At 39.0% G+C, this 11,228-nt stretch overlaps 1 protein-coding gene across 1 annotated transcript in view; it reads right to left on the reverse strand.

The window, feature by feature from the left end:
* Positions 1–673: 673 nt before the first annotated feature.
* TPPP (tubulin polymerization promoting protein) overlaps positions 674–11,228 on the reverse strand; it is an 87,750-nt gene continuing 77,195 nt past the window's right edge. The window contains exon 5 of the mRNA XM_033512017.1: positions 674–7,203. Coding sequence (XP_033367908.1) covers positions 7,122–7,203 — 82 coding nt within the window. The 3' untranslated portion in view covers positions 674–7,121. The remainder of the gene's footprint in view (positions 7,204–11,228) is intronic.

The following is an 11,228-nucleotide window of genomic DNA, read 5'->3' on the forward strand; positions in this document are numbered from 1 at the left end:
AGTTGTCTGCCTTTGCATCATCATTCATTAGCCTTTCCCTCTCCCTACTCTTTCTTTCCCATGGCATTAGAGCTATAAAGCAAAAAGGAGAAAAGGTTATTTTCCTCACATACATAGCTACTCTCCATGTGCAAGAAGAAGCTTTACAGTAAAAACTGATAGCCCTGCCAAGCCAGAGAAAATGGATGACCACTGATAAGCTGGGTGCTCCTGTGAATATTGTAAAGACACATATAGACAGTGTATTAGTGAAAGCTGAGAGTTGTGTGCTCTTTGATCCTCTCAAAGATATCGCTCACCCTTTTCTCTACATCTGTCTTCAAAACTGTCATCTGAACAGCACCCTTCTCAGAGAATCAGAGTGAACTCGGCAGAAAGGAAGAGTCGAAGCACCATGATCTTGCACAGAGTGGGACACTGTTTCTGCTAGTGTGCTGTTTTGCTTTGAAAGACAAGTGTTTGCTAGGGAAGGCAGGAGCCTCTCTTGGAATGGGAAATGTAAACTCCTTCTCTTTAAATTACTATAATTTTTGAAATTAAGGGGCTCTCAGACAAAGGCATGAGAACAGGAATAACAGTTCTTTACTAGTATGTGTAATAAAGCAAACAACAACAACTCTGTCACGAGCACAAACAGCCCAGGGCCCCAGTGACGCCTTCTCTGGGCCGCAGGCACTTTCCCCTCCGGTGCAGTTCCGGGCACAGCCAGCAGGGGGCGCTGGTGGCTCCCGGCCAGGCAGGGCGGGTGCGATGATTCCCCCGCGCCGGCAGGGGGCGCTGTGGCGCGGGCCCGGGGAGCGCGCGGTGATGGCGGCTTTGTCCGAGATGGGAAGGGATGGGAGAGAGGCTTTGCTTCACAAACCCCTGGGACATCGATCCCGGTGTCCCAGCAGGACCCTGGGAAAGCAGCAAGCTGGGCCGGCAGGAATGAGCAAAAATCCCAGGGTGGTAGACGAGATGTATCAGAAGCTTGCGGCTGGAACTGCGGGATGTTTCGGCAGGCAGGGACTGCTGGGGCCCCGGTGCAGCGACAGCTCAGAGCAGCGCTGAAGAAGCAGTGGAGGCAGAACAGCAGCAGCCCAGCTCCCAACAGGGCAGGGAGAGGCCATCCCAAGATCCCAGGAACCCAAGCAGACAGGGAGAGGTCCCTCTTTTTGTGAGGTGGATGTTAGTAAGGTCCCAGTTCAGTGGCTGCTCTCATGAGCAGAGGCTCACCCCACAGCTCTGGGCTGGGCTTTGGCGATAGCAGCGAATTCACTTCCCCAAGCAGCAGCTCTGACCATCCTCCTCCAAAGCTGAGAGAGAGAAAGAGAGAGCCCACAGCTGCCCCAGTCCCATCCCTCACCTGCACACCTCACTCCTGAGGTACCTCTATCCCTCAGAAAGAAACTCCGCCAACCGAGAGAAATGCAACCAGATGCTCTCCTTCCCTTGGAGCTTGGCTACTTTTTTGTTTTCATAAGTACCCAGTAGTGAGTGTTTCTTAGAAACTTATGTGAAAAATTCTCTAGGTGAAAAGGAACCTCACCCCCAACATGTGTACTTATGTGGGGAAGTGCTAGCAGGTTATGTGCAGGACAGCTGAATAGAAGCCAGGATGCAGACAAGGTAGTAGGCAAGGCACTTAATCCATGGAACAAAAAAAGGCTGGAAAAACGTGTTAGTGCCATTAACTCATTTAAACCTCCCTACCCTCCTACACTGAAGTTGAATAGCACTGTATCAATTTCTATTTACTGGATTTGACCCTACACATTCATTTTGTCCTCTGCTTGTCTTCTTGCTTCAGGCTGATTCTTCAGTGTTTTCCAAGGTCTTCTAGTTCCCCATATCTCTTTAGAGGTTTCTGAGATCCAGTGTGTTTGACATTGTCCTGTTTCTGTTACTGAGACTGCTAATGCCCTGTTACCAAGATAAAATCAAACTTTTCATAAAAACACCAGAACACTGTAATTCTTATCCAAAATCTACCCAGGAGACATTTGGCAAAACCAGATTTAATCCCCTGTCATCCTTCATCTGCATAATGCTGACTGTTTATACAACTGCAGATCAGTTAAAATAATTCAGGTCATTCTGGGGAAAAAAATGTCCTCTCCAAGCTTCTCAGAATATGACTCCATCCAACATCATATATGGCAGATGAAGCACCACGAGCTTTGGTTTGTGAACTTGTTATGACTTCAGCACAACCACATAAAAGTCTTCAGATCAGCGTTTAAACAGCACAAAAACAATTTCTGTAACATGCCTCCAGGACAGAAAAGGCAGCATGGATGGACAGAACGCCTAGAAGCGGCAAAACAAAATAGCAAAACAATGGTAGATTTTGACAGTCTTGCAACATGACATGTTTCACAATGCAGAATCATCCATACTTATTTTGGCACAAGAAAACCTGTAATATTAATATTATTTGAGTAAAATTTCAATCATAAAAGCACAATTTAATGACAGATAATTTATAATGAAGCATTTTAATCTGAATTTAAGACATTGTAAAATTAATCAACTCAGAGTAACTCACAGTAAGTTTCCAAATGTAGGCACAATCCAGAGACCTCAGAACCAAGCCCACTTTGAGATACATTTGTCCCTAACCCTTAACAGCCCTGTAACATTATTTATTAGTTTTACACCATCACACATTTCAAAGCAAACCAACAGACTCAAAAGGAAAATATTCAGAAAAGATTTCATGCTCAGATACGGTAAAGAGGTGACATTTGTAACAGACACAATTACAGATCACAATTACAGTGTGCTAAGTACCTGCATAGGAACATATTTGGGTTTCACTGCTGTATGTTCATGTAGTGCACTATGGTAGTGTTCATTTATCAGCCAATAAGCGGCTACTGCCATCTACTGGAAAAATTATTAAAATACAGAAATTGCATTATACAGCCAGCAAGGGATCTGGAGTACAATATCCTTTCTGGAAATAAATTCTCAACACGTTATCACATATAAAAACTGCTACAAGAATATTATTGGGGGCTGTTAGCTTAGATCCAGATACATTACAGGTATGAATGTATAAATGGAAGAAATTAATCTCAGCTCAAATTTGGAGTTATTAAAGTTTGGTTCTAAAATATCAAGTTTCATGCCCACAGTCTGCACCACAGAGTAGTGGGTGTGCTGTAGCAGTAGCAGCTGTGCTGACTTCTACTCTGTTGCCGATCATCCCTGTGTTTCCACTTGACTTCTGACACTCAGATTCAAAATTTATAACTGAAATACTGCAGTATCACAAGTATCTTATGTTACAGTATTCCCAAATTTAAGTATTCCTTAATTTACAAGTTGTATGACATTCATAAATTGGTTTCTTTCTGGCTGTAAGTGGAAATTTTCCAGTTGTCAATCTTACACATAAGAACCTGATTTTTAATTTTCGGTTTTATTTTTTTTTTTAAGATACACTTTCCATTCTCTGATCAGATTTTTAACCAGGACTTTGGTTTTGCTTGAGTAAGAAAAACAACAACCAAGTGTCCTGACATGGCACTGTCTGATAACTGGAACAAAGGAGCAGCATCTGCTGAGTAACCACCACTGCTTGCCACAGTATTTAAGATATTTAGAGATTTCCTCACAAAGGTCCAATCCTGCCTGATCTTTATTCATTATCTAATAAACACCAGAAACACCATAAGGTTAAATACAGTGGTATGAAATTATTTCATTTGCAAAACAAAAGACACTGACCTCAGCATGCCACTCAGAGTTCAGATTACAGATTTAAAGCAGCACAGCTTCAGTTAAGGCAGTGCTGACAGGCAGAGTGTATCAACACTCCTGGTAGTGATGCCAACATTGGTGTCCTGTTGGCTTGGATGCACAACTTGAGCAGACATCAGAAAAACACCTCTCTCACGTGGAAGATGAGACTGTCACTACTCACAAATCACTGTGTCTGTGTTTGCTAGATGGTAGATGCAGCAGCTCTGCACTGTAGAATGGTGAAACTTATATGAAGGAACAGAAATTACATTTATTTGAACCTACTTTGGATTTCTTAATTGTTGCACAACACAGGATACCTGTAAAATGTTATTACTGAGATTTAAGAAATTAATAGATGTGACTTTACTTTTCAAATGTCAAAGTTTTACAAGAGAAGAATAGTGGTCATCAAGTCCAGATTCCTATGTTTGCAACAGAAAATCCTTGCCACAAGGACCACATGATCCAAGCATTTTTAGGGTAACTTATTTTAGGGTGATGCTTGTTTCTAACCACCTATTTCACAATTTCAGTAAGAAATATTTTCCCTTCCCATTCCATCTTGAAGCAATATGGCACAAAATGTCTATTGACCTGCTTTAGTTTCTTATAAATAGCCTTAATTAGCCTACAACTTCTGTCAAATCACTTCAGAAGGGGAGTAATAACTGTGGTATGCTGCTGATTTGGATAACCAGCCCCTTTGGATTTTATCTCGTAGAAATATTTAGAAAAATAAGTGTTAAAATACTCCAGTTATACCACTGCTTTCTGATTATTTACACTTCACTCTTCAGAATGTGTTTAGTCCTTTAAGCAATTAATCAATTCTGAATCACATTCAATGTATATAGAATTTCAGCAGGTATCAAAGTAAAGTATAATCTCTGGCAGGCAACTGAAATTGCCAAAGAACTCAAGAGAGAAAACAACAATTAAAATATAAGGATTTTATTGATTTTTATTTACATACATATACACATGCATATACATATAAAATATATATGCACATACTGGAACTGGTCAGAATTTAATAGAAATTGGTGAATTCTAGTTTCCTGTATGATTTGAGTCATGAAATTCAGATTTTTAAGAGGAATTAGGCACACAAAACCTATAGAAATTCAAAAAAAATAGAAAAATTAAGGGAAAAAACCATCCAACTTTGATTTTTTACTAATTCTTTACCACACTGGAGAATACAGATCTGAACTGAGAATCAGTCCCCAGCATTGTGGATTTATTTTCTCTCTAGAAACCAAACACAACACAGTAAGATATACACTTGGCTTTGCAACTGGAAGTAGATTTTAGATTTCTGAAATGACTTCCCAAGTCTCTAAAATATTTTTGGCACTGTATCATTGACCTGCAAAACCATCCCTTTTTATTGAAATGAAGGCTTGTATCAGTTGAGTCAAGGAAATAGACTGATATTTAAATGAGGAAAGAACAAGAGAGCTGTGGTTTAGTTTAGCAGAGAAAGCTCAAGGGAGACCTTATCAGGTGTTTTTGTATATCTGAATGGTGTATACAGTAACAGAATCATGGAATGGTTTGGGTTGGCTGGGGCCTTAAAGAACCCCTGGTCCCAACCCCAGTGCCTTGGGCAGGGATACCCACCACGAGATAAAGTTTCCCAGGGCCCCATCCAATCTGGCCTCCAACACTTCCAGCAATGGGGCATTCACAACTTCTGTGAGCAACCTACTCTAGTGCTTTATCACTCTTTGAGTAAGGAATTTCTTCCTAACCTCTAGTCTAAACTTGTCCTCTTTTAGTCTAAAGCCTCTGTCCCTTGTCCTGTTACTGGCTGCCTGTACAGAATCTCAGAATCATATAACCATAGAATGATTTGGGTTGAATGGAACCTTCAGAGATCCAATACCACTCTGCCAATGGAAGAGTCTCTTTTACCAGATCTGGCTGTTCAAGTCTTGTCTTTATCTTTCTTATTACCCCTTTTATATATTGAAAGGCTACGATAAGGTTTCCCTGGAACTTTTTCTTCTCCAGACTGAACTTCTTTCAGATCTTTTTTTTCTTTTTTTTCCACAGAAGAGGTGTTCCATCCTCCCTCTAATAATTTTCATGCCCTCTTCTAGACCTGCTCCAACAGATCCATGTCTCTCTTGTATTGAGGACTCCAGAAGTGGGGTCTTATGAGACCAGAGCAGAGGGGCAGAAACACACCCTCAACCTGCTGGCCATGCTGCTTTTGATGCAGACAAAGATATGGTTGACTTTCTGGCCTGCAAGTGCACATTGCTGGGTCATGTCCAAGTTTTCATGTACCTCAAATTTATCCTCAAATCTTTCCTCACAGGCCTGCTCTCAATCCCTTTATACTGCAGTCTGTGTTGATATTGGGGAACGCCCACACCAAGTTGTAGGATTTGGCTTTGTTGAACTTCATGAGGTTCACAGAGGCCCACTAGCTCAAGCTTGTCAGAGTACCTCTATTATGGCATCCCTTCCCTCCTGCATCACCTGCACCACTCAGCTTGGTGTCATCTGCAAACCTGGTGAGTGAGAATCCCATTGTACATAAGATGCAGCCAGACTCTCCTCAGTGGTATCCAGTGGATGGACAACAGGCAATGGGCATAAACTCAAATTCAGGAAATGCAATTTAAACATAAGAAAAAAACCCCATTGTTATGGTCAAACACTGGATAAGATTGCACAGAGAGGCTATGGAGTTTTCACCCTTGGAGATGTTCAGAAGTGACCAAACAAGGTATTAAGGAATTTGCTTTAGCCAGCCATGCCTTGAACTAGGAGGCATTGGGAGATCACTTCCATGACATCCAAGAAACAGCTTCACACAAAGCAAGAACTGGCTCCTAATCTGGTATGGCAAACCTCAGAAACAGACATAAGAGTGAATTCCATTCACTTACACAATCCTCAAACTTCCTACACTTTATAGCATAATTTTATGATTATGTAGTGTCAGATATTTTTAGGTGTCCTTAATCTTCCTGTCTTTCTTTTTCCAACCCATACTGGTAATTGTTTCCTGGAACATGAGATGTCTGATCAAAAATGTTTTAATGAGTTTGAAACTGAGGTAACACATTTGTTTTAATGCCAGTATTTTCAATCCATAGATTTTTTCAGAAACATTGTGTAGACTTTTTGAACTTTACCCAGTATCTTCCAATGCTCTCTTTTTCATCTGGTCAATAAATCTGGGGTTAGGATCTTCTTAATTTTTCCTCTAAATTAAACTCTTAAGAGAAAAATGTACTCTTTTATCTTGAATACTGTGTATTTTCCAGCTTTACTATCACTCCATTCAGAAATTGTTTTCCTGTAGGCCTTCCACAGGAAGAAATTCTTTGGGGCACATTTTTCAAAGGCAAAAACAGCAGTTAAGAAATCAATCATCTAGAAAAGATATTGTCCACTGGGTCCCACTTTCTAGCAATGCATTTGGAAATTTCCTTGAATACACTTGCATGAGATCTGCAAAAGAATGTTAGAATAACAGACAGATTAATTTCTAATGGCTATGCATTATTCTTGACAGCTGAACAAATAGAGCACATTGGAAATCAGCACTTCATGAACAGCAGCTGTCCTGAGCAGAGGGAGCATGAGCACAAACAATGGCCAGTTTTGGGGCTAAAATAATTGACATTACAATGAGATGTTCAGATGGTGAAAATTCTGTGTTTAGTACTTAGTACTGTGTTTGAGTCATTTCATTGGCAATATAATGAATCTGTTCCTTTTTTGTCATAATTTATTTAAAGTAGGTAATATGTTGACTGCAATAAAAATTTCTGACACAATCTATACTGCTCTGACAAATTTAGCATTTAGCACCTTGTTCAGGACTGTGTATGCTTGCAAAAGCACATCTCCAGTATGAAAAAATAAAAAATCTTCCCAATGCATGGAAATACATTACAATGTCTGTTTTAACATAATGAGTTCTCCTTGGCTGGCATGTATTTGTTGGAGAAATCCTACTAAAGATAATATAAACAGTCCCAGACATTATCATCCTAAAGCTATATTTAAAGAGAAATTTTTGAACATTGGCAGAACATCAAAATACTTTCTCCTGTGCTTCCTTCACAGAGTAACAAGCAATAATTTCTTTTAAAATTTGCATTATTTGTACAGTTATGATTAACAAAAAAATCCCACTGAACAGAACACGGATTAGACACATTAACCCTTCAGTACATGAGCAGAATGCAATTTCTACACAAATGCAGGAGACTTTTTTCCTGAGTCAATCTAAAAAAAAGGACTCAGCACAAAACCATTTTATTTTCTTGTGAATCTTGTTTTTCCTGTCAACAACTTTCAACAGCTACTCAAAATCCTCTTTTGACTGTTTAATTGCAGGGACTTCTTAGCAGCTTTATATGGATTGGGGTTTGTTTTTAATACAAATTTAAAGGATTTGGATGTCAAACAGATTTTGGGAAAATAACATTTCATTTTCCTCTGGTTAATGTCCAGTTGAAGGCACTCTGGGAACTAACTGGACTGCTTTAAACTTGTGAGAGTAGCTTTTAACAAACTTGTATTGCAAAATTCTTTAATGGTAGAAATAAGTTACTATTCTATCTGTGTCTAAACAATATTATTTTCTAAAACATTAATAACCTGAAAATTTATTAGTTGTTGCATCCATTACTATGATGAACCACAGAAACATTGAACATGAAAAATAAAATGTTTGCTTAGCATTTCCACTGATGAAAAATAGTTTTCATATAGGGCTACATTACGTGATCAAGTATTGCTCAAAATCAGGACATCTGTAGAGGAAAATGGTGCTGACTACCATACCCAATATACTTGGTATATTCACATATAGCCATTACTTTACAGAACATTTTCCTCTCATTCTTGGTAAAATTAGTATGGTTAGAATGGGGAAAAAAATACACCTAAATTTAGGGTGAATGGGAAATGCACATAGTAAATACATTCTCTCTTTTTCATCTACTTCAATACTTACAGAACTTGAATTGAGAATAGCATTAGACTAAAATCTGAACAAAACTTTTGACAGATCTATGCCAAAAGCCTCCTGTCTGACTTAGTTAGGACAGATAGTGGTCTAAAACTGTCATCCAATCTCTGAAAGTTTTCCTTGACCATAAGAAAAGAGAAAAAGTCCTTCCCAGACCTATTAGCAAAAAAGTGTCGGATTGGTTGCTTTGAAGATGATAACATGAGAAAAACCTGACTCTACTTTTAAAAGTTATTTTAAAGGCAATTATATTAATTGACCTGCTGTTTTTCAACTTTCACCTTTCAGATTTTGTTTTACACTCTAATCTCAAAGTAACTGATAATGGCTTTAATAGATTGATGAGTATATTCTGTTAGAAATAAAACACTACCCAGTTTCCAAAAACAGAACAAGAATTGAAAAAAGCCTACATGGACAGACAGCCATATATTATTGTGGTGACAAAATTAGGCCCTAAACAGCTAATAAACAATGACAGTTGGCCTAAAGTAGATCAAATAAAAAAGGTAAGATCTTTGAGCTACAAAAAGTCTTATAAGGAAAATTATGTTTACTATGAAAAATGAAATTAAGGAAAAAATCTTAAAAAAACATCTCTTACTAAGCAGAAAGAACGCTTGGTGACCGGATGTGAGGAAATGACATAAAGCTGTGTCAGGGGAAGCTCAGATTGGGTATTAGAAAAGAGACTGTCACTGTGAGAGTGGCCAAGCACTGGCACAGCCTCCCCAGGGAGGCGGTGATGGCCCCAAGCTGTCAGTGCTCAACAATGTTTGGACAGCGCTCTGATGCTGATGCTGTTCAGCTCTTAGGATGCTTCATGTGGAGTCGGGAGCTGGACTTGACAATCGTTGTAGGTTCCTTCCAAATCAAGATATCCAATGATTCTGTGGGTTTGGATTCGCTGGACAGGAATTTCAAGTGACATGAGTATAATCCAAATAAAGGTGCTATTTAATGTATAGGAATTCAGAGAAAAAAGCACCCAAGTCAGATGTTTAACAAACACAATGATGGATATTAATGCTGCAACTACTTTCCTCTTTGAGTCGCTTTACTTCCTTCTTCCTAACATCCCTTAAAAATCATAACCAGCCAAAGATACACTATATAAACTGCATTTCAAGTTATAGAGAAATGTAGTAATATCACAACTGCACATTAACATAACTACATACATCCTGTCCCTCTGTCCAAATTCACGGTACCTGTACAGATTTTACACTTACCAGTTCTTAAGGCAGAAGATAATGTGAAAAGATCAGATCTTGTGAGGAGCTTTGGTTTCTTTTCTCTTTAAGAAATTCACCACTACTCAGAATCAGGCTTTTTATCTGTTCTTTATCATTTATCAGTTCCCTTTAAACCAACAGAATGACTCCCTGTTTATACTGAAAGGAAATATATCAGAGGCATAGCCAACATGATGTAAATATTTTGGGAAGACCAACAGAGATAAAACCAGTTAGACAATCAGTGCTCAACAGAGCTTGTCTTTATGTAATTTTTGTAAAAGGCTGGCAGTACAGGCAGGTAAAAAGACAAGACACTTTCAAGGTTGAAGATAGTAATGCAACATGGTTACGGTTTAGAGGATGTTAAGGATTTGTTCACAAACCCTGGGTATAAGTTTGGTATTTTAAACTGAATCTTTGTAAAAACTGATCAACTGCATTCACAGACCATACACATATTACAGCTCAAGATGTTTAAAAAAATTCAGGAAGGCCATGAAGCTAAAACACATTTTATTTTCTGTCATAACACAATTCTACACCAGAATGTAATTACTTTCTCATCACTGTTATAAATACATATTATAATATCGGCTTTTTGCAAGTACTGAGATAAATGCTATATGCATAATATTAAAATGGCTTTGCTGTAATAGTCAATATAGCATGTTTGAAATGTCTGCTTAGTTAGGATAACATTCAATGAACAGATGATGGGGACCCTGCTGATTATCAACACTCACCATCTGAGGAAAGAAGGAGCCAAGGTCCAAATTAAAAGATGGTAAAAAGAGGATTAAAACCACAAGCCAAGAAACATGCATGCTCTAAAAAGGTGGACCCAAGCAGGGGCCATGCTAAAAAGTTCCTGGAAAATGTAAACTAGTTAATAGAAAAGTTTGAATATGCATAAAGGCCTATGAATATGCATCAAGTTGATGCAATAGAAATGGTATTAAAGGGTGTTTCCAAAACAAAAGGTGTGTTCTTGGCAGAACGCCAAGTATACGGCCGTTTTAACACTTTGCTTTATTGTCTTTGTCTCCTATTGTCTTTTTTATTGAACCTTTTTAAATTTACCAGGAAAGTGAACGTCGTTTTTCACTTCACCAACAAATGAAACATTTCAAGTGCAGAGTTTACAAGGGGCTAGCAGCGCTGCACGCACGGGTGCCCAAAGGAGGGCAAGTGCAGGGATTCCGCAGCGGCTGGCAGCGCCTGAAGTTTGCTGCTGGGGTGGAAGCGCAGCCCCAGTG

Source organism: Parus major, chromosome 2 (assembly GCF_001522545.3).
Source record: "Parus major isolate Abel chromosome 2, Parus_major1.1, whole genome shotgun sequence".
In the NCBI taxonomy this organism is placed as follows: domain Eukaryota; kingdom Metazoa; phylum Chordata; class Aves; order Passeriformes; family Paridae; genus Parus; species Parus major.